Here is a 25683-nt window from a genome sequence, read left to right on the forward strand (position 1 = left end):
CTCGACGGAAGATATCGTCGAGTGCGTCGGCAACCTCAGAGCAAGAGGGGTCGAGTTTATCCAGATTCCTGATGCATACCTGATGCATACTACGCTGATCTGGAGGAAAGGTTGGAGGAATTGGGGTTACAGCTATATGAAAACTTGGTGACCATTCAGGATCTGAACATCCTAGTCGACTTTGACCAGGAAGGGTGCCTATTTCAGTCGTTTACGAAGGTATGCGACCTGGATGTATATATATTCGGGCGGATGCTAATAATCCTAGCATGTGCTGGAGCGGCCCACCGTGTTTGTAGAGATCCTTCAAAGGCATAATTTCTCTGGCTTTGGGGCTGGGAACTTTAGTTCACTATTTGAGGCGACCGAAAGGGAACAGGAGGGTGCGGGGAAATTTGGCTTGAACGACATAATTAATGCAATTATGATTTACATTTTCGACAGTCTTCTCACTCATCTATCATATATGCTTGTATCTATTAAACATTAATATTGTTCACGGCGACAGCAAGATGGAAATGCTAGTCGACCTCGAACAACGGGCCGTTACCATATTGCATTCAACGGCACGTCATCTTCCATCGCAGTCATAATGTTACAGACAAGATAGACCGATAGACCCATCACTGTTCATTTAACTGCGAAAAAAGCCTTGCTGAAATGTTAATTCTCTGTCTATGGTGGGGCCGATATCATGCCTTTGTTTATGAGACTGGAAATATTGTGTAGAGAAGCCAATATTAACTATCAGTCTCTTTTCCACCAACATCTGTGCGCAGCTGAATAGCGTATCTTAAAGGAAGTTGAAAGACTTGTTTATAGTGAGACATCGCAAGCCGAATAACTACAGTAAGCTCGTTTGGTTGGACAGTTGTTTTTGACCTTCTAGTCCCTGATATTGCACTTTGCCCACTCCTCAAAGGCTCTTTCACCCTCTTCCAGCACATCATATCCCAGGACCTTTCCCTGCTTGGAGGATACGAACCCAATCCAATCGGTATCTCTTGTCATGCCAGATAGACGCAAAACCAGGTCTCGTAACCTTTGCAGAAACCCATCTTCCCAATGAAAATATCTCCGATTATGGATGGCATAATCAACACTGCTTGAGGCCCGTGGCTTGCGCACGTCTTCGTAGAGTTTAAGCAGCGCAGGAAGGTGAGACTTCATGGACTCTTCTTTATATGTCCGTTTCCAGTCGGTAACATATCTCATGTATAAAGTGAGCAGCATCCCAAGTACAGCTCCGTCCTCTACTGCCATGGCAGCCCCCTGGGCTTGGTATGGAAGCGCTGGGTGACAAGCGTCCCCCAGTAGGGTAATACAACCCTAGTTCAATCTGTGTAAGCATAGGACCCCTTCGCTTATGGAAAATTTTTGTGGGTAAGTAGGAACCTTTGACCATGTGCGCAATTCAGGAAGGTGACATAGTTTCCACTTGCGCACACGGGGAACACAAGAGATCATTTGCTCCAGCCTAGACATGCAACAATTGATTAGTTGTTAAGCATCAGCTATGATAGGAAGAAAACACACGTTTCGTTCCAGTCATGGTAGCTCTGTTGCATAGCTTTCAGGTCTCCTTGTTCTGTGTATTGCCCGTCAGGCAGATCATCCGGTTGGAGAAGAACAAGGTTGAATTCTTTCCCTCCACGGATAGGGTAGAAGATGGAATGTTTTTTTGGCCCTAACCAGGCTGTCACAACAGTTCCCTCACACAGTTTATTAATTTCTGTATTCCCTAGGGCCTGAAGCTGCTCCCATGAGAATGTTGCACGATAAGCTAGGTCTCCTGTTGGATCTGGTGAAAGTGGTTGACCAAGAACAGCGCCTCGGACTTTTGACCACAGACCTGTTTTGGCACATCAATTAGACTCGCAATACACAGCGTTGAAGGAAAAGGAATCATGCCGTCGGCTCCGATGATGATATCTCCCTTAACTGTCTCTCCGCTGGTAAGAATCACTTCTGGACCCTCACAATTGACACGCTCGACACAAGCACCTAGGCGGATCTGAACACCGAGGGATCTAGCCCTATCCATCAGGATTTGATGGTAGTCATGTCGGTGGATTACACTACCCCCGCAACAATAGAGAAACCGAGAGGCACTAAGTGAGACTGGTCTTGAGTTTTAGTGAAGGAGGGGACCTACATCCACGGTGCTCCATATTCTCGCACGACGGACTCTCCACAGGGCATTGACGTGATTATTCTTCCGTCTCTATACCCACGAAGATCCACAGAATCCACGACAGCGCCCTTTTCCAGAAGCATTGGTAAGATATCCAATTCTCGCATGATGCGAGTTCCATTGGGTGGGATCTGAATCCCGGCGCCAACCTAGACAGCCCAGATAAGCTCATCAGCGCTTTAATCTGATTCCATCTCTATATACTAGCGTGAGCTTACTGGTAATATTTCAGACGACCTTTCAATGACAATAACATCCAAGTCCTGATGGCAACACATAATAGCACAAACAAGACCACCGAGGCCTGCACCAACAATAACGACTTTCATTGCAAATGTGTTTTGGTGGGTATGTTGTTCTGGTGAACTACTGAGTTTTGCACAAAAGGTAATCTAAGAAGTCCCTGGTGCAACATTAGGATAAGATCCCATGACCTAAACGGGATTCAGAATTTCTCAATCGAAATCCCAATTGGATTTAGGATATGCTACCTTGAGATTTCTGAGCCCTGTTCAATTAGATCCCGCGCAGAACTGGTTGAGTTTTGGAAATGCTTTGATTTCAACCGGGACCCTGCCAACCCCCCTTGACGGCTCTACATATGCCTGTTGCTGTGGCGGAAATCCAATTTCCGATTACCTATGTAGTTGGTTCACAGACCATGGTGATGCATAGGCACCTACCCAGACTTTTTACCATAGTAGCTAGGTCCCTACTAACCTAACTTCAGTCGTCTCCAAGGCATATTGCGACCTAACAAGCCCTTGCTTTAAGGTTGATCTGTAGATGATAGTAGAACCTCCCAGTCCCTCCCTTACTTTAGGAATTTTACTGTATTATTCTAGGTCTCATACTCTTATTACTTTGAGGTCATCAGCGGACTGTCGTGATTGAAGGCGCCGCTTCTATGCAGCCGTTTCCCTCTACCTGCACCCCAGCCCCCTTGCCCTGCGCCCCCTTTTTTTGCAATTTTTCGTTGTTATGTTAGATTCATACACAACACATGCTACCTTAGGTAGTGAGAGCTGTATATTAATCTGATGTAAGGATGTGAAGTTTTTCAGCAGCTAAAGTGCGTCTCTTCGAATCTAGATCACTCCCAGAGATTATTCTACTAACCACAATGGTTACTGACAGATGAACGTATTCCTAATACAGTCAAAGGGTCAAAGCGCAAGTGAGGGTAATATTCAATATGTATAATATCCAATGTGTACAGAGCACATTACAGTAAATTTTGAAGACCCTTTATTGTGTTTGGGCTCTCTGCCCTTCATTCGAGGCTAGACTGGTCGTGGATTGGATATGGGTTGATCCACCACCTATCCAACCCAATCCTATATCCATGTGGATTGGATTATGGATAATGGGTATATCCGTACTACCTAGTCAGGTGAACTTCAGTATTTAGATTACTATCTATTTTTCTAGTATTCTAGCCACACTACTAAGATATCTATATATTTATTATATAATATAATAGTTTACTATATAAATATTATATATTACCTATTAGATAACCTAAAATAGGTATAATTAGGGGGGTAGGGGTGTGTCTTAAGGGTGGCATAAAAAGTAGTGCAGAGATATGTATATCTTACCACCACTACCCTGATCACTATCCTTTAAAATCTAAAATCTACTATAACTCTAGTTTTCTTAGTAGATCTAATATTTTTATTTTATAAATAGATAAATAGGGCTATTCTCTATCTATAGATATAAAAATATTCCCCTATCTAGGCCTAGGTTAGGTTAAATAAGCTTATCAGCCTAGAGGCCCTAGATCACATGCACCCAATGGGTTATCCATATCCATATGGATTAGGCAGGTTCAACCCATATCCACATGGGTTGGATCAGGCCTACCTACATCCAACCCAAATGTGGATTGGGTCAGCCAGTTTATTCGAGGCCACTCTACAGCAGAGCTGCTGATAACCAGTAAAGTGATTTATTATTGAACTTTCAACCCACAATACACAGCATTCGTATGAAATATTACTCGTTTTCTGGAAAGGCATATCGGTGAGCTTCATTCTGAATAGGTGGCACTTTGCCATTGGGACGCCGACTGATATACACAGGGACGGTTGAAACCTGATTCCGCCCTCACCCAGTAGGTATTGTTTTCAGGCTCTTGGTTGATGTGTTACTCCATTTCTCCGTAGTATCATGGTTGGATTCTGAAAGACTATCCGCATGATTTCGGAATCAAGGGTTAATATAAAGCTATCTTATGAAGGGCGGAATGAGGTTTCGAACCTCCGTGTATTCCGACTGATACTTGCTCTACTTCATTCCATTATGATTGTCTTTGTCCTAACCGAATCAAGCTTCGTTCAAGACATTTGACATCAGTTCCTACTATGGTCCTTTTCCCTCGCTACCACCTGATCGAAGTTGGGGACCAGGCTTGGTGCCCTGGATGGCTTCTAGCATATCTACAGTCATATCTAACCGAGATATGGTCATTGCACATTCCGGGATTCAGCAAAACGTCGCCCGCTGGTGTCGCCTGTAACATTATCAATCGAAATCTGCCCGACGCCTCCTCCTTTACTTTTGTTGATCTCTGTGCTGGTGCTGGGGGGCCCATACCTGTCCTCGACTCTGCCCTAAATAAGAATCTCCAAGCGGAAGGAGATGGCCCTTCCCTGTTCATTCTCAGTGATCTACACCCGCGCCTAGAGGAGTGGCAGGCTATTGCTAAGAGTCATGACAACATATCATATATCAAGGAACCCCTGGACGCAACAAAGTGCGAGCGCGTGGCCCCTCCTGGGCGCAAAGAGTGTCGCATATTCAATCTTTGTTTCCACCACTTTCAGGACGACGAGGCTTCCGCAATATTGGGAAGTGCTCTTGACTCTGCAGATGCTTTCATGTATGCACTTCACGAGAGCCTATTCCAAAGCATTGCGCTATTCGTTTATCCTCAGTATGAGTGACTAACCCGCTCGGGAAACTAGAATCTTCGAGTTTGCAAGCCGAAACCTTTCATCTCTTCTGAAAATCCCTATCATCTTTCTTCCTCCTTTTATCTTTACACCACTCCGCTTTTGGTACTCTCCATTCTGTTGGTTGTTCACCTTTGTTATCCCATAGTGCCGCTCATGCTTGCATTTGATGGCCTTGTCTCGATACTACGCATGCGCACACCCAAAGAGATTGACAACCTTATTTTACCACATCGTCACTTGGATGGATGGGAATTCAAAAGTGGGGACCAAATTATGATAACCATTTGTATCCATATACTGCTATATCGGGATTAGGAAAAACACTTAAGGGGTGGCACATCACCAGAGTAGGTGGTATGGAAGGATGGAGTCGTCATGGCCCCTGAAGTCGACCATTCAGGATAGGCATCGATTCCAAAATACTCAACTCTATTCGATGAAATGGGGAACGAGCCTTTGAGCAAGCCTCCCCATCAAGTCGTCGTTGAATTTCAACGCTCAAGCCCCATGCTATTGACCAACCCACTACCTAGACAATGTCAGAATCGAATTCTCCCCTTGCACCTGAAGGACGACAAACCTTTCCTCGTTGCATCTACTGGCGTAGTCATCCATGTAAGCAGGAATTGTCTGCTCGAGAACCTCGGGCTTTCGGATGTAATCTTCTTGGATCTTGCAGGGATTGGCCAGTAAGATCGGAAGCACGTCGCTGAGCTGCGACAGTGCAAGTGACCAAATATTCCTCCTCATGCAGCTGAAAAGCTCCTTGAGCATGCTTGGGTTCTGACATAGATCTTGATCGCCAAACTTGCTGGTCTCACACTTCCTTTCAGCCATGTCCTTGCCCGCATTCATCAGGTGGATATAGTGAGGAGTCAGGTTTGAGACGCCTATCTTTTCAGACTCGGCCTTGATGATGGGAATACCGAACTTGTCACGGAGAAAGTCAAAGTCTGAGAACGTGGGCTTGCAGCCTTTACTGCAGACCCTGCTTTGCCACATCTCGATCATCTTGTCGGTGTCGAATTGCTCGACCGTTGACTTCATGCTTAGGCACTCCACAGCAGCCTGCAAAAGGAGAGCAGATACCATCGTACTTCCCACGATGAAGCAAAGTGCCAAAGACGTAATATACATCTTTCAAACTTATTCACCAGAAAGGGTAAGTTGGTGGTTCCGAGGCGAATAGTGCGAGGCAGAGGAGCTCAAATGTCGTTGCGAACTGAACAATGGGTATTGAGTTACCAAGGTCGGGTTACTTCTCTTTATTTATGGCCAAACTTGAGATCAGCCTCAGGCATGTTTAGATTAGTTTCCTCTCAATCAGGTTCCTCACGCTTTCCTTCTGTTTATCACTGTCGTGGTTGCCATACCAGGTAGCGGCGTGACAACAAAACTCGTTGCATTCCAAGGCTACCATTCCATTCCTGGAGGATGGATGCAGGGAAATAAAACATCCCCCCGGATGAAAACACAAGCATTGTGCGGCGAAAACTGGAAGAAAAGGGGAAAAGGAGAATAATATCGTTTGAATTAGGAAAGTTGAAGGGAAAGATATAGATAGAATGTAGCAGCTTTGAATATGGATGTTTGTGTCCATTAAAAGAGCATGCATACTGTCGCGCCTTATAATATTCATTGTGATGAATTGAGGCGCAATGATATGATAAAAAAGCGTTGATTCAATAATAAACTTGCTTGATTGGGATATCAATTCCACTTAATCTTATGTCCCTGTCTTATATACACCACTCAGGTTTCACAAACTATTTGATCTTTGTCTAAGCCAGACCTTAATGGAAGAGTATGGTGGTCTACTGCAGTATCTAGTCACACGAGAAAAACTCTTGCTATATTAGTAATGCTGACTATGTGACAACAATCTGAAAATTCATAATTTAGTCCCTTACTTTGCATGATTTACTCCATTCCTTTAGTTTTTGTGCATAAATGCACAGTAAGAACCACTAGGTCAGACATGGCATACCAGTCAGAACACAGCATAGAGAGGGTAGCCTGAGTAATCTGCTCACAAGGTGCTCTACATGCACTCTATACAAGAGAAAAAGGTACTTTTTAAAGTACCTAAATTCTGGTACCAATCATTTAATCAATTCAGAACCATCTATATATACTAGCATTAAGCATCTCAACCGAAATTGATCAAACTACCTAGATTCTGTAAATTCAAATCAAGTATGTAATTATTTTCCAAAGCATAGCTTTCCATCCTGCGAGCGTGCTTCCTTCAGAAGCTCTAGTTTGACCTCTGCATGCCGCCAATGTTAGTTCTGAATAACCTTATCTGAATAGAGCAATGAAGACTTAAGAAAGGTGAAGCATTGGGTACCCATGGACGGAGTAGCAAACATTCCACGACCTCCTGACAGTGTCTAAGTGATGGTGCTTGCCGTCTTGCCCGTTAAGGTAGGGTCTGAAATATCAAGCCGCAAGAGGGAAAATAGGTTGGCCGATTGTCTTTCCGTTAAGGTTTTAGCCGCCCGCAGGCATAAGGGATGAAACATTTGCGCCCTTACTTCCCTGATATGCATCCAATTCGAGTTCGATTGAATCACATAATCCGAACGCTATCAGTTAGTCTCCCGGTTGGGATTAATGAGCGGTACAGGTATAGTGTCGAGGTATATACTACCTACGAAACTAGAGGGACTGTTTTATAGGGTACGGTTTTATACGTACGCACTCACTATAGACTCCCATTTTAGGTTGATTTTGTTACGCCTCCTTTGTATACATATGTTCTCTTGCCTATTCCTGACCCACCAGGGCATTCTGTACGGGATCAGGCAATTGCGTGTGACATTGGTATAAAAAAGATACGTAGGTAGTCCAGGAAAGCCCAGAGAAACCTGCAAGGGATCGAAGGCTGTACAGACGATATCTTCCTGCATCAGGTCTCACCGCGACAACACTTAACACTTAATGTCTCATCGTTGTGTGGGATTATCAAAGCATATAGTTAGGTACTACCCTCACCGCTCAGGTAGCTCTAACTATACTCTTAAAAGATCTCTGTCCCTCGCTACTATCAGAATAGGTGTCTCCTTGACTTATTACCTGCGGCATGGGAAACTGCTTTTGCCTCCTGATGTATTACACATCCGCCCTGTGAATTTTGGCTTCATCAGTTAGCTCGTGTACCATCAAGCCCCCAAAAGGAAGATGTTAGGCCTCCTCCCATCCAGCAAACCAAGACAAATAGCTAACGACTACTAGTTCACAAGTGTGCGTGCGTGACAAGTACATGTTTCACAGGTATTGAAATTCGACATCAGCGTGATCAAGCAGGATTGATCCAATGGAACAGAAAGAGGTCACCCTCACTAAGATAAAGACTAGTAACGACGTCTCATCGCGTGAAAGCGCGAGCGGTACCTCGACGCCAAGAAGCTTCCATAGAAATCATACTGCTGGCTCTACTCTTGGACAGACCAGAGCCGATTGGGATACAATACCCCGGATGGCACCAATCAAGACGGATAACGCCAACCCAATTCCCAATGGCGCCGATCCCGATAGCAGTGCCAACAAACCGCTTTCCACCCTCTGGCTCTTTTTCCTCTCTCGCATAAATACGTACATCCTTCCTCCTGCAGTTGGCGCCAAGCTCCTCACTATCACCTCCACCCGGCCCTACTTGGCTGCTTTCTTGGTGACTCAGGTCATCTTCGCCTTCGTGCCCCTGGGGATTTTTCTGCTTGGTGCTATGGTCGTTGCCATTGGGTCAGTGGCTGCTTTCTCGTGCATAGCGCTCTTGATAGCAGGGCCGGTTGTCGTGGGGACAACTGCTTTGGGGGGGTTTGTGGGGATATGGGTGGCTGTGGTCTTCTGGCTTGGGGGGCAAATTTTTGCGGTCCTTCTCACTCCCAGCAACACGAGGGACTGCACAGAATAGAGTAAGGGCAAAGCAGAATCAGGCGGATGGGGCTTTCTTGGTTTGATTATTGAGGTATGGAATGGCGGGATTGCAGTGGGAGAGGACTGTTTCATTGAGATATTCTAATTGCATCGAATAAATTAGAGTGAGGGTATGCTGCGGCGGACAGCCCTGATTCACAGTTATATCAATGCCTTGTATCCTGCTTCTATGTAGCGTATGTATGAATACATAGTCAGCTGTGTTCCCCCTCAAGCTTTAGATTCTAGTATAAGACAACTCGCCGTGGCCCGGAACCCGGCTCCGTTAGAAATGATTTCTCTTCCCCAAAACTTCGTACTTGGTGCAGCCCAATAGAGGCTTCAGATCGGGATCCGATGTCAGGGAGGAAAAAATCAATAAGTAAAAAGGGAGAGAGAGACTACAACCCCCGCCCTAGCCCATGATCACAAGGTAACAATGGCAGACATTGAATTGTACTGACGACTCGGGGTGATGTCCGCATATCAGTACCCGGCTATACAACTAAACGCAGGAAGGCAATAAGAGGCCGTCAGAGGCCTGGGGATAACGAATTAAGACTGAAAGATGCCCTACGAACCCAACGCAAACAGCAGTGGGTGATTTGACGTAGACAGAAAATATAGAATTGCTTTATGCGATTGTCCTCCCGTCTTACTGAGCAGATGACAAATCAGATCGCGGGGAACAACGATGGAGAACTCTTTGAACAAGGTCTTATCTCTCCCCTAAGAAAACCCTTTAATCCTTAGATGGGTTGTTCCTACAAATGCAAGACCAACAAGAACCATTAGTAGCACAAGGTATCAGGCGCATGCTCGGTAAGAACGGAGAGACATCTATATTTGCAGATGTCTTAGGGCCCCTTGGTGATGTTTCACACTATTAAAGTAAGGTAGGTATGCAAGGATTTCGGATTAAGAACTTAGTTCCTAGTAGAATTATCTTTGCTCAGGGCCCCTTGGTGATAGTTCACGCCATTAAAGCAAGGTAGATATGCAAGAGCTTCGGATTAAAAACCTATTTCCTAATGGGATCATCTTTGTTCAGTCACTATGACAGCTATCTACACTTATTATTATCAGAGAAATCTAAGTATGAGGGATTCCGTTTTATATAAAGTTAAACATACTCCAACCAGCTTCAACTAGTGGAAAGATCAGGGACCATACCTAATCTCGTGTCTTTGGCATAATCCTATTTTTGGTCCCAACATGAATTCCAACCAGCTTCACAAGAGTATACCAAGAAACCAAGTTCCATAAGTTAGAAAGAAAACGAATTTCTAACAAAGCTATAGACCTTCTCCTATATCAACCACCTGCGTATGGCATCTGGCCCTACTTGCCAGTCTCATGGGTTCCGTATGGGGAACTGATGCGCCTCGATCGCCCAGCAGGTTTTTTTGCCCTCTACCTACCTTGCCTCTTTGGCCTAGTATATGCCACTTCCATTGCGTCCGTTCAACCAGCGCTTCCCTTAATACTCAATCGGGCAATTACTTTCATGCTTTTGGGTGTCCTGGCACGCGGAGCCGGCTGTACCTGGAACGACAATATCGATCAAGATTTTGACCGGCAGACCAAGCGTTGTCAACTTCGACCAATTGCTAGAGGTGCTGTGTCAAAGATTGAAGGCCATGTGTTCGCTCTGATCCAGCTGGCCACCATCATATTACTGTCTTTCACGCTACCATCAAGATGTCTTCCCTATGCATTTGTCGGGATATCCTTATCAGTGCTATACCCCTTCGGCAAAAGATGCACAAATTATCCACAGCTTATCCTGGGTTGTGCCTTCTCCACCACTATTCCGATGGCCGCTCAGTCACTATATATTGATCCATTGTCAAGGGAAAACATAATCCCATCGCTTTGCATCTGCGCTGCCAATGTAGCTTGGACTGCCATCTATGACACTATCTACGGCTACCAAGATGTGAGTGATGATATGCATATCGGACTCAAAAGTATGGCCGTGCATTACAGACACTCAACCAAATCGCTCATGTCTTATCTGGCGTGCACAATGACTGCCTTGCTGGCCATTACGGGAATTCTCACTGGCATGGGATTTCTATATTATTTCCTATGTTGCGGTGGCTCAGCTCTCGGTCTATTTACTATGATTATCAAAATTGAACTAAATAGGACACAGGATTGTGGCTGGTGGTTTAACTGGGGCTTTCTTTTTGTTGGTGGTAGTGTCATCGGTGGCTTCATGGCAGGAAATGCTTTTTTCTGAGGAGATGTCTAGTTGAAATATAATTACAAATTAGCAATGAGATCAGGCCCAGGGTCATTTTTTAAAGTATCCATTTGCTGAAAACATCCCCATCGTGCAAGCATTTGGTCAAACGATAGATCAATCCAAACTGGCAAATGTTGCATAATACAGGTGACAGGAATGCCTCGCTTTATCAGAACTTGAGCATAGGCCGAGAATAAGGGCAATAATTTAAACCAGGTTTCTCAGCAAAGACGTGTTAGTGTCCCTGGGTATACTTCCTTTATCTAATCGGTAACCTTTCTCGCCAGATAGATAGTAAGACGCCCAAGGTTGGCTCACTGGATTAGAGTTGACAAGAGTCGTCCCCGAGTCCCGTCAAGGAACTGACATGAGGCTGATGGGTGTAGGAGAGAGGAGAGAGGAAGTGTTTTCCATTTCTTCCTTACTTGCAAGGGTAGAAGTCCACGAAGTATATGATCGGTAGGACTGCAGGTACGTGCTTTGGCGCATTAAACACATACATGTAACTGTTTCACATTCGCATTATCTGCTGGTTGGATGATACCATGATAACCCCTTTCCTCCGTAATCGACCCCACTATTTGGATATGGTAAGGGCCTCTGAGAGAGGGAAATGGCATTATGAGTGGCATATATAAAATGAACTCCTCACACCCAATCTAAAGGCTACTTGATGTATTCACGGAGGCAACCATGGAGTGGAATATTTTACGCATAAACAGTGGCTTTAAACAGCACCAATTTCCCAAAGCCACAAATTGCTATGTTCAACGACCTTTTTGGTACCATATGCATATGCACCATGGTCTCCCACGACTGTCCAATTTTTCTACAACTATGCGGGTTTGCATTCGCAATCAAGATACCACGCCCACAACTCCCACCAAATGGGTTGACGCCGGCTATGATGATACCATTATCCAAGCGAATCTGAACACTCAGTTAGCCGTTGGTCATTCCATCGTTTCAGCCCTTTCAGCATGTGCACCAGGGCAACTCGGACATATCAAGTCAGCGGAAACTATAGGTATTATACATGACGGTAGATTATCATGTAAAAAATGGAGTTAAGCAATAGCTAACCGAAGCTTAGGTCTGAGCGAGGAGTATAATACAAGAAACACTAGTGACCGGATCCTTGACACAACGCCACCAGCGAATCTGATGAGGGGTGCATCGGGAGAGCCTGAAATGACTGTGACTGAGATGGCTGCCCTAAAAGCACTCGCTGAGGCTGTTCCAACGGCGTCACCCATTAGCGGCAGTGGACCGCCAAAAGCATCCAGGCACCTGAATAAGACCACGATTCTGGACAAGATCCCTGGAGCTGAGACGATTACGAGCAAGGGCATCTTTTCAAACACTTCAGCCCTGATAGCCCCGATTCGGTATATCCAATCCCTGCCGTCAAAGCACGTTCGCTCCAAATTGATTGACGCGTCCAATGAATGGTTTCAGCTTTCTCACGAACAGCTCGGTATAGTTAAACGAGCTATCGACGACCTTCACAATGCGACTCTGATACTTGATGATATCCAGGACGGATCATTACTACGACGGGGAAATCATACAGCCCACCTCATCTTTGGTTCCGCACAGTGCATCAACAGTGCCACATATCTGGTCACGCACGCTATATCAGAGACTCGGAAGTTGAAATCCCCAGAGGCATTGTCCATCTTTCTCGATGGTCTAGAACAACTGGCCATTGGTCAGAGCTGGGACCTCGACTGGAAATTCCGCACCCATTGTCCCTCCATTGCTGAGTATATGACAATGGTTGATGGAAAAACTGGAGCTATGTTCACGATGCTTGTTCGCCTTATGCATAATATGTCTGCAGCCCCCTGGGATCTTTGTCATATCGAAAGCCTAGCTCGAATCCTCGGTCGCTGGTACCAAATCAGGGACGATTATCAAAACCTGCAGGATACCGAGTATGCTGAGAAGAAAGGGTTCTGCGAAGATCTGGAGGAAGGAAAATTCTCATATCCCATTATTCTTTGCTGTGAGACGGATCAAGATGCCAGGAGGCTCATCCTGGATATTTTCGCCAATAAGGCGAATGGACCGATTACATTGGATCACAAGATGGAGCTATTGGATCTGATTCAAAGAGCCGGCGCAATTGAAAGGACCTGGAAGATGCTTAAAAGCCTTGAGTGTGATGCTAAGGATGCTCTTTCAGTTCTTGAGACAGTCACTGGGAAGCATAATCAGGCATTTCACCGGATTGTGGAGCTGCTGGGAAAGGTCCCAACACCATGAATCATTGTATTTGTCCACTTATAGCGATTCAGTAATGTTGGGTAAAAGATAACATACGAGGATTAAATCAGAACCTATGAAGAATTTATTCCAAACTAGCCACCGACATATAGGGTACCATGTCATAAGTTGTACATACTATACCCTTTACTGCAGCGTTTCATTAAATGGTTTGCTGATTTTTATTATATGTTTTGAGAGCGCGTGATTGTAGTGCAGAATTAATCAAGTCACTTTCGAAGGCTTCCTGCTTTCTTTGTAGCTTCTCAAAGACCAGTGACACATATGACACAGGATATAATAGGCATACCTGTTGGATTGATTATATACAATGAACTTGTCTCATTACAAGAACCATCCGATATGGATTTACAGGATATACCTGTATGTGGTTTTTCCTGCCACTATATATCTGCACAATGAACCCTGTCAAACACTCACTGTACTTCATGTTTCCGCTCAGGGTTGGAGTCCTGTGGCTTTTTTTTTTCAGAGTTTTTTCCATATAATGTATTTTGTATACACCACATATGTTGCCATATATTGATTAGCATTCTTGCTCAGGTGAATCAACCAAACATCCTTACTTTCATGGAGCTCCTTGCATTTTTTTCTTTAGGCATATTTCTTTTAGAAATTATTCAGCTTACAGGTAATCTGAATATCCTTACTTTCATGGATCTCCCCCCCCCTTTTTTTGAACTTATCTGTCCGGCCTTACTACTTAAGACCACATTTCCAGGAATGTCTTGGAGATAGGGACACACCTAGCTGAGCAAACAAACTGAATTTCTGCGAATTTCCTCCTTATCTCAGTGCATCACACTTAGACGGCTCACTTTGAAAAGCTCAGTGTCATTCAGTCAGAATCACCTAAGCAACATGTGGTTAGTGTTGGTCAGTATAATTGTCCCCAATATTATGTGTTACTGTATAATATTCAAGCTGATGTCCCCCGCAGCTACTCGGATTACTACTTGTGGGATATATTGTACGCAAATGCTACTTCCACCCGTTAGCATACATTCCCGGACCTTGGCTAGTCACATTGCAACCGGTGGGTGAACCAAAATTCTGTTTTCATTCGAATCAGAAAGCAAATGAGTCTCATTGATTAGTTTTGGATATTGTCGCGATTCTATACTGGTACCATGAATTATGGAACCCAGGAGTTACATCGAAACCGTGGTAAGCTCCAAGTTAACACCCATGGATGCAATGATGATTACAGGCAATCCTTATACATCGAAAAGGTCCGGTTGTTCGCATAGGTCCCAAGGCCTTGTCGTTCCTTAGTCTGACTGCCCATGATTTGATCTATGCCGCTCGGACAGGCAAGGGTGTTACCAAAAGCGGCACGTATCAAGGTCTCGCATTCAGCCATTCAGAGTCAATGATTCTTTGCGACTGGGAAAAGAAGAAAAGCGCCAAAGCTGCTTCCCACGAGGTTCTGGATTCTTTTACCAAAGGCCAGCAGGAATATTTGCACGACGTTCACTTTCACAGATTACTAAAGAAACTAGACACGAGTGAGCGCACTACAACCACTTGGAATCTCTCGGCATGGGTCGAGGAGGCCCAGTGGGATATTTTGACCAACCTTTTATTTGGACAAGATGTACCAAAGCCTATGAGAGGTAATGTCTTACTACCACCGGAGTTGTTCGTTTTCCATTCCTAAAACCGAAAAGATCGATTAGTATCCGTCAGGCCGTGGTTTGCCTGGATATGTATATTTGAGGAATGTCTTTGCTTCTTTTTGGGTCGGACTAGGGTCCAACATCTGGTGAACTCCGTTTCCGTTCTGGGAAGTCGCATCGGATTTGCCAACCCCTTCTTTAATATCCGCCACTACGAAGAGACGGGCAACAATCATGCAACTGAGACCGCAGAATCAAATGCGGCGAAAGATTTGCGAAGAAGAGACCAAGTGTCGTGGCAACGTATCGATAGGCGCCTGGCAGCATTAGGAACAGGAACCATGAACCTGTCAAAATCGGGACTAATCACGAACCTCACCATGATAGCGTGAGTAGGCGATTTGTTGCATGGGAGCTCAAAGACTGACTCTTCCAAGTACTGTTGGAAACGAGACAACGCCCATGGCCGTAAATGCAGTGGTTTATTCGATTCTCCGCGAACCAGTCCATTTCCATCACTTGCGCGAAGAGATTCACCAACACTTTACAAAGTTCGAGGATATAACAGACGAAAAACTCCAGAAGCTTCCATATTTGAATGCTTGCATCAAAGAGAGCTTGAGGTTGTTCCCTCCAATCACTGGGACAATCATGCAGCGGGTGTCAACAGGCACCGTGATCGATGGTGTATATGTTCCACCTGATGTAAGTTGTGACCATGTTTGCAAAATCCTAAAATTCTTCTCTGCCAAGCACTAAGGAAGACAAAAGGTGGCATTATCAGTGGATCTTTACGCTCTACAAAGGTCGCCCCTCTATTGGAAAGAGCCAGAACAGTTCAAGCCAACCAGGTGGTTGCAGCAAGGCACCTCGGACGACGATCGAGCCTTTCGGCCCTTTTCCGTTGGGTCGAGCTCGTGTCCAGGGCGACGCCTGGCCCTTCAGTTCATTCGTTTAACCATTGCAAAGCTTTCATATCTCTTCCACATGGAACTTTCAGACAAGAATCTTGTCTGGGAACATTGTGTGAGAAGCAGTTTGCAGTGGGAGCTACATAATATGAAGATAGAATTGTCATATCAGCCACCCAAAGCCCGGAGAGGAGTCAGCGGCATACCCGTCTAAGCTTAAGGCGCTCTGCCCGGCGGTGCTGGAGCCTATGAATGGTATAATCTGATATTAGTCGCTAGAATGCTGAGAGATTGAAAAAACGATCGATAAAAAGATCCAACGATTGCACTGAACGAGAGAGACAGAATCTAAAAATTTAGCGATATAGGGGAGAGGTATTCTATTTCCTGTTGGTTACAAAGAACGCAGCCAGTGAGTAGTCTTCTGCACCAACGATCTCTAAACGGCATTCAAGATTCTGGAGACCAATATGGATCCTTAGAGCTAGTTTGGGTTTCCTAAAATTACGACTTCTCTATACCACCATACTTAAGCTATGATTTCTGCTCAAATTTTCGGCGTTACGTCTACTTTAGCTGGATTCGCGTTCTCGAGTAATACGCCTCCGAAAGCGAGCGAATAATCATTTGACCCCAATTAACGTACATGATAAATAAGTGACGCATGAACACGGAAAGTAATTGAAGCACTTTCTTGCACGTTGATGTCTTTTGACAGCTTCGGGAGGGTTTGTAAATAACCATAAATCGTCGCTTACCGAGATTGACGGGAAGGCGGAGTACACTCTAAGACTTAATGAGATCTCAAGTCTGTTCTTGATGGTTGCGGTGAGCGTTGAAATATACTCCAACGTCTGCGTGACAGTGATAGCCGAGGCGGAAAAGGCATCGACTGGAAACGATATAGTAGGGTTGGATGGATATTTGATGTCTCGGCAAATGTCAGTCAACTAGTTGAGGGCGGCCACGCCAGGCAGAACCATCGGGCAACGATAGCCAACCAAGCCCCGTAAGAAACTGATACCCGCTACTAGCTCGCGCTCTCTCTCTGAAGTCCTGGGGTATGCATCCGGCATGACCTCGGGGGTGTGCCTGGAACTCTATTACGTAGATAATCCTAACTGTATATGCGGGAGTTGTCTTCAACCCGTAGATAATCCTGTAAAGCGCATTCAGCCAAAAGTTCACCATGCTAGAAAACGCAAGATTTAGCGGCTCAGTTGTGACTGATACCGTATAAACACGCCTGTAAATACGGCCTAAACACATGCTGTTAAGAGGATCGCCTGCCTGCGTCCTAGGGCACGTACTTGAGACAAGAGCTCTGCTGAGAACAGGTCCCCAGATACCAACTGCCGACGAAATACACCAGTCGCGGTATATTTAATACGTGCTCTTGTCTCCTAGCTTTGCACCATAGACTGCAAGATAATAGAGCAGAAAGACCGTATAGAGGGGATACTTAGCAGTATTAGCGATACTTCTAGAGCCGGGTAATAGGGTCTATGCAATCCCGATTAGCAATCACAGAAAGATAAGACATATTATTTAACAGATCTGTTTCCAGCCGTAGAATAGGCATTTAAGGCCCTTAATCGAGATTTAGAAATAAGATACTTAGGTCAGGTAAAGCGTATCATCAGACGATTGCCATACCTCCATCAACGACTAAACTCCAGGCGACTGTGTTTCTAGAGACAGCTCATGTTTAGCAGGGCTTTGGAAGATGGCGTCTTACAACTGATTCTACTAAGAGCTTTCGTCATTAATTTTGTTTTTCTTCCAAATAACTCCATAAGTGTACAGCAAAGGCCGTTGAACCAACTTTATTGATTTCTCTATACTCTAGGTCGGAAGTTCATGCGCCTTGTGTCATACCTAGAAGGCACAAAAATGCACTAAATCTTCAATGGAGTCCTCCACCTTTTACAGAAGGCCCGGGAAAAATAAGTTAAAATGTAGAATCTACCAAACCGGCAGGTGTTCTGGACTTCTGATTTCCAGATACAACAATCATTGATGACATTCTGAATAGATCCTTTGCTTCACCACAATAACTCCCGCCATGGATCAGAAAGCGACCATCCATTCGAATCTATAGTGTAGTCGGAGGTTTGCTTCGGCCATTTGGAAGCTAACTATCCGCTCTTTGTTCCCACAGGTGCTTCATTTTTCGCTTTATCTTGGTCCCTTCTCCAATTCTCATCCATCCTCTCCCCAAATTTTTGAGTAAATCCTCCCAACTTCTCTCGCAGTACCCCGACTTCGATCCTTTTCACGTTGAGCACATACGTAGTATCAGGTACGTGTCTATTTCAGAAACTTGTCTTGTCCAACCCACTTATCTGGAGTGCCTCCAGCGGAGAAGAATAATCCATCATCACAAGCTTTGGCAGCACACATGCCCCTATCAAATAATACGATAAGGCACCCAAATCTGCGGACCGGGTACGACCAATATATCCCCTTTGACTCGGAATAAGTAATTTACGTTGTACATGGAGAAGGCCATCTCTCTCTTTCATGGTCAAGCTTGTGGACAAGCTCATTTGAGCTGGACTGGAATTTTTGGGATGGCGCATTGCTCTACCACCAGTTTTCAAGACGAGGACATATTTCCTTGTGATCCAATGATGCCAGATGCCAGACCAGTGAGTGATGTCAAGACAGCAATAAGGACAAACAGTGATTTCGCTATAGAGTAGATATCTTCAAGACGTTGCCGGGCCTTGTCATGTCTGTTCTGGGTCTGCCGCAATACCGAATGGTTGATTATGTTGCAATGATGGCAACTTACCGCAAGACAAATCACCAACACGTAGGGCAGACAACATAGTAGATGAGCCAAGATTCCGAATCATGAGCGCTGGGGTCACCGCCGGCATCTTCTATCTTCTCTTATACGCGTTAGTACTAACCGGATTCATCGAATCTTGTTCTGTTTCCCAGTTGAAATCCGTCACCCATTCTCTTCTCAACGCTCTCGGGACATCAAGGTCCATCCCGAAGGAAAAGTCAACGCCAGAAAAAGAAAACCGTTCAGGAAGCCGAGTGTTTGGATCTGATCGAGCATCCGAGGTACTCTAGCTGATAATTCAATATGAAAAGGGCTTAGATCGAATGGATCGTTCGCCGGAGGGGCTGCATGCGCAAAGATATGCATGCAGCTTGCAGCCAGTAGTTGGAAGCAGAACTCGATCATAGGTGACGTGCAGATTATGGCAATCAATGCCTTCTATGCTCTTCAATTCCACGCCCACGCGCGCCATGGAGCAACTTCTTATACCGTTCGATTAGCTGTCTCACAGCTTCGAAAATTGGCACGAATCCAGCCCAGTATGGAAAGCTGATGAATCCACAGGCTGATAAGTGATGATTAGAAACTGAAGCCATGAATAAGCGACGGAAGACTCTGGCTTTCTCAAGCAACTTTCCATTTCATGTTCGTTTTGCCCGATCGGACATAGTGGTCATATCGGAGAGAGTCCCAAAGTGGAAGGGACCGACTCAGCGAGATTTATCGATGAGCGATGAGCAGATCAGCCGAGGCTAGGAGTTGGACGTCTCGCCAATCAGTCTTTTTCTAGAAACCTCAGTATTGGACCTGTCCCAATTAGTGGCTGATCCTGTTAGACCTTGACTAGTCAAAGTAGCTACCATAGTTCGCGGAGTAAGGTTCCCCTACGAAGATGAGTGATCATATCGGTTCTTGGCCGAGGTCAGAGGTCTGATTAGAAATACGCACATTTTCGGCTGATTAATGGTTTCCTTAAATATAGGGTGACTCAGTTACGTGTGGTTGTTCGCCTCAGATCAATGGGCTGTCTGTTTATCCTCTGTCTACTTTCCTTTATATTTTCAATTCTCTTCTACAACCCAGGGACAACCGAGATTTTATACGAAATGGATACGCAGCAAGCATTGATCCTCAAAGAGGTCCAAAAGCCACTGGTACTAGGCAGGCGACCTATCCCTGAGCCAAATGGGAATCAAGTTCTTGTGAGGATCATCGCAGCCGGAAGTATGATCCGTTGATGCATTTACTTGTATGAAAGAAAAGCTAACAGCCCATAGTTAATCCTCATGACCAAAAGGTATCGTGGAGAAGACCTGTCGAACAATTGACCTTTTGGTCGAATTCTAATCCCTTGTAGGGTCGAGATCGAGGTGTACTTGTGGAGAAGTACTTGCCTCATGCGATCCTAGCAAATGACATCAGCGGTATTGTCGAGAAGATAGGACCAGACGTCCAAAAGTTCTCCATTGGAGATCGCATCGTTGGGCAGTCTAATATCCTGTCGGGTGGTCCTGACCAAGCTGGCTTGCAGCAGTTCTGCATCCTCGACGCGAACTTTGCTGCTCCCATACCACACCATATTAGCTTTGACCAGGCAGCGACATTCCCCGTCAATGCCATTGCGAGTTTTATCGCCCTATTCAGTTCGTCGGGATTGGATTTAGCACCAAAGTTCCTAGGCCACGATTTGGACTACGTGAATGAAGCGATTGTCATAATTGGAGGTGGCTCAAATAGTGGGAAATTTGCCCTTCAGTTCGCTCGTCTCGCAGGCTTTGGAAAGATTATTACAACAGCCAAGATCCGCAGCGATGGGGGCCAATCACTCCGTGACTTTGGTGCTACTCATATCATAGATCGGGAGGCAGCGGATGTGGAAGATCAGATCCGTGCGATGGTTGGCGATGAATTGTTGTACGCCTTTGACACGGTCAACGGTGCTTCTTCAGGTGGTGTCAGCCACCGACTGGCGCTCTCGCTTCTGTCGACTACGAAGAAAGGGTCTTTGGCAACATTGGTGCGTGGAGAGGCTGATCCTGTAATTGCAGCTACAAAGACCGCTGGTTTCAAGAAAAACCAAGTTCTCGGAGTTAGTGACCTGCACCAAGAGCTGGCTGCCAAGTTCTGGAGGGAGTTGCCAGGTTGGATCGAAAATGGCGAGCTGAAGCCGTTAGACTTTGAAGTTATTAACGGACTTGATGCGATGAAAGTCAACAACCTGCTGGACGACTACCGTGATGGTAGAGCGGTAACGAAGACTCATGTGCATCCCGATGATAGGGACTCCATTTTCGAATGATAGATACTTTCGCAACGTTGTTTATCAGTTAGCACATTTGCCATCGCAAGTCGTGTTTGGTATCATAAGTTCCATAAACTAACGTCAAACTGTCACAGATAATGAACACCATTCCAAGTATCGCCAGGTTCCACGTGGCAAGCATTGAGAACAAATAGTATTTTATAGTGACAGATAAATGGTCCGAATTAGCCGTCAGCACCGACTAGCCGGAGACTGTAGGTATACAGCAAGCTTGATATGCGCACATCCTGCCGGCACAGGCTTATTTCTGTGAACATGAACACATCACATCGAAGAGTCCAAGAAGTTCCTACTCAATGCGAGGCGGAATGTATGCTCGACGTCTTCTCGGCGAAACGCAGGGCAGCGACCGAGGCAAATGCCGGACTGAATGAGATCTGTTCCTGTCAGAGGGTAATAGCAACCAATTTAGGTTCACTAAGTGCGTACGGTCAACGAATAGTCCCACATCCAGGACCCAAGAATTGCTTGGATCGGTATAATTTCGAAGATCTACATCCTGCGCCGGTTTTCGACATTAGTCAGTCAATCATACGTTGATGAATGGTGGTAAAACGGAAAAGTACCTGTATGTCTGGTCCCCATCCTCTCGACTGTGTTTCCATAACATCCGCATTATGAGGATGCATATATCCCAGGGCTGATTCGTCCATGCCCATGACGTGTTGAGCATTGGCACCTGTAATGTCGGAAGGCCGGAATTCTATTGAGGATGCATGTGCGGGAACACTGCAAAATGGAGTATCCGCACTCAAGAAGATACCTTTCTCCTTGAGATAGCCTTCCACGTCATGTGAATCAAGCCACACACCATTGAGGTCAAGGTCTTCCAGAAGGTCATGGTCGCTCTGGAAGGTTTGTGGCTCTGATCTTTGATGTACAAAAGCATCAATGAGTTTGCTCATCGGCAAGGCATTCGGAGGAAGGATAGGTTTTCCTGTGTGATCCCTTCGAGGATAGTGAGTCCCCGCGCCCCCTAGCATGAAAAAAGGCATATTCCACAACTCTAGGGCTTCATCTAAGCCACCTTCCAGAAGTCCTTTCACCTGTTGGACTATGGAATCCCGGGTGGACAGAGTCAATGGGAGCCTGAACACCCGGCTCACATTTTCTGGATCGGAGGTCGGATCTACCAACAAGTTATATCCGTTTTTCAGACAGGCTCGATGCAACCGGCGTTCAAAAGTGGTCTCGCGGAACGGGGCAGTGGAAGAAGATAGAAGATGTGAGCGGCACAGAATATCAAGGAAAGCACTGTTATCTACAGCGCATGGCACTGATTCTAAACGGTTGACAATATGCAGGGTAGGTGTTGATAAGGACGAATAACTTTGGGCTGATGTTTTACCTCGTGGATTGTTTTCTTGGCGGTCGGCACTGTTAAACGAGGGGATCGGACGAGCTAGATGGAGACCACCATTGACTGGTCTTGATGTGGCCGACTCAAGATCATCTCCTAACTGCTGCGAGTGCTTCCGCTGTTTCCTCGCTTGAGTCTTAGTTGATGCGGTTTCATTCAATTGAATTGCACTGCTGCCCTCGTTACTTGAATTTGCAGCAGCAGAAATTGCAAGAAACTGCGTGCGTAATTGTTGCAGCTTCCGTTCGAGAGCCGGATCAAAAGATAATAAACCGGACCTTTCTATTTGATGGTTGTATGCTTGGAACGTCCGATGTAGGTTCTGAATCTGTGTCTGCAGATGCTCTAGTCGATGCTGGAAAGACAAGGTTGCTGTGTCCTTGCGGTAGCGATAGGCTCGCTGTGCCAGTCGTAATTGTAGCCTACGGTGCTATAATCTCTCAGAATCCGGCCGGCCACGAGTAGACATGTCTGAGTCCTCTCAAACTTACCTCAGAAACGGGAACCTTAGCAGTACGCTTCGATGTTCGTTCCGTAGACGAAGGATTTGCACTGATCATGGTATTTCTCCTGGATCGCTGCATTTTTGCTCGAGGCGGATGCTAGTACTCTTCGCAGTGATGGTGACGACATTATCGTCGCTGTCGTGAGAGTTAACTAAGTTGATGGCGAGCGCGATTTGTAATAACCGACCAGCTCCTGCACTAAGTCCGTTTCGGCCGTGGGTACGGCAGACGATAGCAAGTAGAAGTAAAAAATGGCATAACAAAGGGTTGATATTAAGTTCACCGCAACATATCGCCCACATTATAATGTACGCCACGGTTTCATTGGGGACATCAGGTACTAAACCTGAAGGGAAAGGGAGAATCCCAACACGAACCCCCGCCTCTCGGGTCCGCATTCATAATCATGGTTTACCGGATTCCGGATCCACACAAGGCTTAACAAGTTACAACCTGATACAGTCTGCGACAAGAGTCTAGACTTTGGGGGAAAGAGTGCGTTCCGCGACGAATACTGAGAGTCTGAGACGGGAGAGGAGAGAGAAGCGAAAAGTGCTGGAGCTGTGGTGCTGCCTTCATACCCTTCGGTTTCCACCCATCAGATCGCTCAAAACTAATCAGTCTGTCTCTACATAGTTTCCCAGCGTCAACAGTCAAAGGTGCGGGGAGAAAACGTCTTCCGCCTTGCAGCACAGTCTGGGTCCTTGCCTATCTTGTTCGCAGGGTTGAATGCAGAGAAGACAGAGAAGGAAAGTTTTGAACAACGAAATCTACCTTATTGTTAACGTCATATGGCGGAGCTTGAAACATACACCCTGCAAATAAATAAAATATAGACCCATTTTACCGGTATTCTTTTTCCAAGCGGGGAATCGGCTCAACATCAACCTGATCATTAATCAAAAGGAGAGCATCGGCTGTGATTAGTAAACTCATTTGTTATGTTCAAAGCCCGGAGAGGAGGCGTCAAATGGGTAAAAGCACCCCTTGGCTTTCTGCATTACAGAACAATCAGGCTTCCTCATCATATAAGATGCATTTCGCCTTTTGTGTCTCAGTTGTCTAGATTTTGCCACTAGGCCGAAAGAGGAGAAAGTGTCATCAACCCTGTGGCGTCTACAACTCCGGGGGGGCAGGCAGGGTGTATTTAGCTCGGAAGGCTAGGCCGGAAACGGCAAAAAGGTCATCACACTAGGTCGTGGGTCTGATAATAGAAAGGTGAAGGAAACTACACCTCTCCAAGATAATCTCCAGCAGTCCGGTGCTTTGAAATACAAACTCGAGTGCTTTGAAATGCACAGCAAGATTCTGTGAACATAGCGCTAGAGTTTGAAGCCAAAAAAAGATAAATAGTTCACTGATGCTCCTAAAAGCTGAATCCTAAACTCATCAAAGCCATTTCCATTCAAATCATTGCCCAGTTTCAAACTGCCAAAGTTTTCTATTTAGCCACGATGTCCCGCTACGCAGAAGCTCATTTAAACCCTGCTGGCCCTGGTGATGCTCGTCCAACAGCTCTCCAGATTATCAAGGATGAAGCAGTAGAGGGCAAGCTAGTCGGGAAGGTGATCGTCATCACAGGCACTTCGTCTGGAATAGGGATTGAGACCGCTCGCGCTCTCTCTTTAACTGGAGCAAGGCTATTCCTGACAGCACGAGATCTGGATAAGGCCAAGTCTGCTCTGGACGGAATCCTCGAACGAGATCGTGTTGGACTTGTCGAGATGGACAATACTTCCTTGAGCAGCGTCCGTGCTGCCGCGAAAACCATTCTCCAGAAGTCGAACGGTCAAGTCAACATCCTAGTCAATAACGCCGGCATCATGGCCCTGCCCAAGTTGGAGTACACCAAAGACGGCTTTGAAATGCAGTTTGGAGTCAACCACCTCGCCCATTTCCTACTCTTTGAGCTCTTGAAGCCAGCTCTCCTTGCCAGCGCTAGCCCTGAATTCTCGTCTCGAGTCGTCAACGTCTCTTCTTCTGCCCATCATGTAGCCTCGATCAATGAATCAGGCAACTACAATTTTGAGAAGACTGAATATAACGACTGGGTTTCATACGGACAATCAAAGACCGCCAATATCTATATGGCCAACGAGATCGAGCGGCGCTACGGCTCGCGAGGACTCCACGCTACCAGCGTCCATCCTGGCATGATTTCAACGGCACTTATGCAGCATATGGACCCTGCAATGGTGGAAGCGCTCAAAAAAGACGAAAAGCTGTATAAAACGATGAAGTCGCCAGAGCAGGGGGCTGCAACGACGGTGTGGGCTGCGATTGGCCAAGAATGGGAGAAGAAGGGTGGAGAATATCTTGCTGAGTGCGGGAAGACAACACGGGGAAATGACAATCATGAGATTGCAGGTGTCGGGTTTGCAGGGCATGCGTATGATGCCGAGAAAGAGGCTCGGCTCTGGAAAGACTCCTTAAATATGGTGGGGCTGACTGATGATCAGTAGGCTACGCTGGACAGAAATAGTAGGAATGATGAGGTTACTAGATCACTGTTTCTACCTCACTGAATTTTGTCAGTTACTGCTGTCTGTCGA

At 45.8% G+C, this 25683-nt stretch overlaps 8 protein-coding genes across 8 annotated transcripts; 5 read left to right on the top strand and 3 right to left on the bottom strand.

Annotated features, from left to right (window-relative positions):
- Window positions 1-885: 885 nt before the first annotated feature.
- Window positions 886-1263, bottom strand: Asppvi_011377 (uncharacterized protein; the record flags this gene model as incomplete). The annotated part of the gene is made up of 1 exon (XM_043307206.1): window positions 886-1263. The coding sequence occupies one exon, from the start codon at window positions 1261-1263 to the stop codon at window positions 886-888; it is 378 nt and encodes a 125-aa protein (XP_043163141.1).
- A 3300-nt stretch (window positions 1264-4563) lies between these two features.
- Window positions 4564-5145, top strand: Asppvi_011378 (uncharacterized protein; the record flags this gene model as incomplete). Its single annotated transcript, XM_043307207.1, has 1 exon — window positions 4564-5145. The coding sequence occupies one exon, from the start codon at window positions 4564-4566 to the stop codon at window positions 5143-5145; it is 582 nt and encodes a 193-aa protein (XP_043163142.1).
- A 537-nt stretch (window positions 5146-5682) lies between these two features.
- Asppvi_011379 (uncharacterized protein) lies at window positions 5683-6204 on the bottom strand (the record flags this gene model as incomplete). The annotated part of the gene is made up of 1 exon (XM_043307208.1): window positions 5683-6204. The coding sequence occupies one exon, from the start codon at window positions 6202-6204 to the stop codon at window positions 5683-5685; it is 522 nt and encodes a 173-aa protein (XP_043163143.1).
- A 2434-nt stretch (window positions 6205-8638) lies between these two features.
- Asppvi_011380 (uncharacterized protein) lies at window positions 8639-9073 on the top strand (the record flags this gene model as incomplete). Its single annotated transcript, XM_043307209.1, has 1 exon — window positions 8639-9073. One exon carries the CDS (start codon window positions 8639-8641, stop codon window positions 9071-9073), a length of 435 nt encoding a protein of 144 aa, XP_043163144.1.
- A 3090-nt stretch (window positions 9074-12163) lies between these two features.
- On the top strand, window positions 12164-13594 carry Asppvi_011381 (FPP/GGPP synthase family protein; the record flags this gene model as incomplete). The annotated part of the gene is made up of 2 exons (XM_043307210.1): window positions 12164-12353; window positions 12420-13594. The coding sequence occupies 2 exons, from the start codon at window positions 12164-12166 to the stop codon at window positions 13592-13594; spliced, it is 1365 nt and encodes a 454-aa protein (XP_043163145.1).
- A 1151-nt stretch (window positions 13595-14745) lies between these two features.
- Asppvi_011382 (uncharacterized protein) lies at window positions 14746-21241 on the top strand (the record flags this gene model as incomplete). The annotated part of the gene is made up of 5 exons (XM_043307211.1): window positions 14746-14782; window positions 14866-15256; window positions 15368-15622; window positions 15672-15939; window positions 20300-21241. The coding sequence occupies 5 exons, from the start codon at window positions 14746-14748 to the stop codon at window positions 21239-21241; spliced, it is 1893 nt and encodes a 630-aa protein (XP_043163146.1).
- A 288-nt stretch (window positions 21242-21529) lies between these two features.
- Asppvi_011383 (uncharacterized protein) lies at window positions 21530-23209 on the bottom strand (the record flags this gene model as incomplete). Its single annotated transcript, XM_043307212.1, has 4 exons — window positions 21530-21642; window positions 21695-21764; window positions 21832-23025; window positions 23117-23209. The coding sequence occupies 4 exons, from the start codon at window positions 23207-23209 to the stop codon at window positions 21530-21532; spliced, it is 1470 nt and encodes a 489-aa protein (XP_043163147.1).
- A 1376-nt stretch (window positions 23210-24585) lies between these two features.
- Window positions 24586-25593, top strand: Asppvi_011384 (uncharacterized protein; the record flags this gene model as incomplete). The annotated part of the gene is made up of 1 exon (XM_043307213.1): window positions 24586-25593. One exon carries the CDS (start codon window positions 24586-24588, stop codon window positions 25591-25593), a length of 1008 nt encoding a protein of 335 aa, XP_043163148.1.
- Between the last annotated feature and the right edge of the window lie 90 nt (window positions 25594-25683).

The sequence above is a fragment of the Aspergillus pseudoviridinutans genome (genome assembly GCF_018340605.1).
Source record: "Aspergillus pseudoviridinutans IFM 55266 DNA, scaffold_9, whole genome shotgun sequence".
Classification (NCBI taxonomy): Eukaryota; Fungi; Ascomycota; class Eurotiomycetes; order Eurotiales; family Aspergillaceae; genus Aspergillus; species Aspergillus pseudoviridinutans.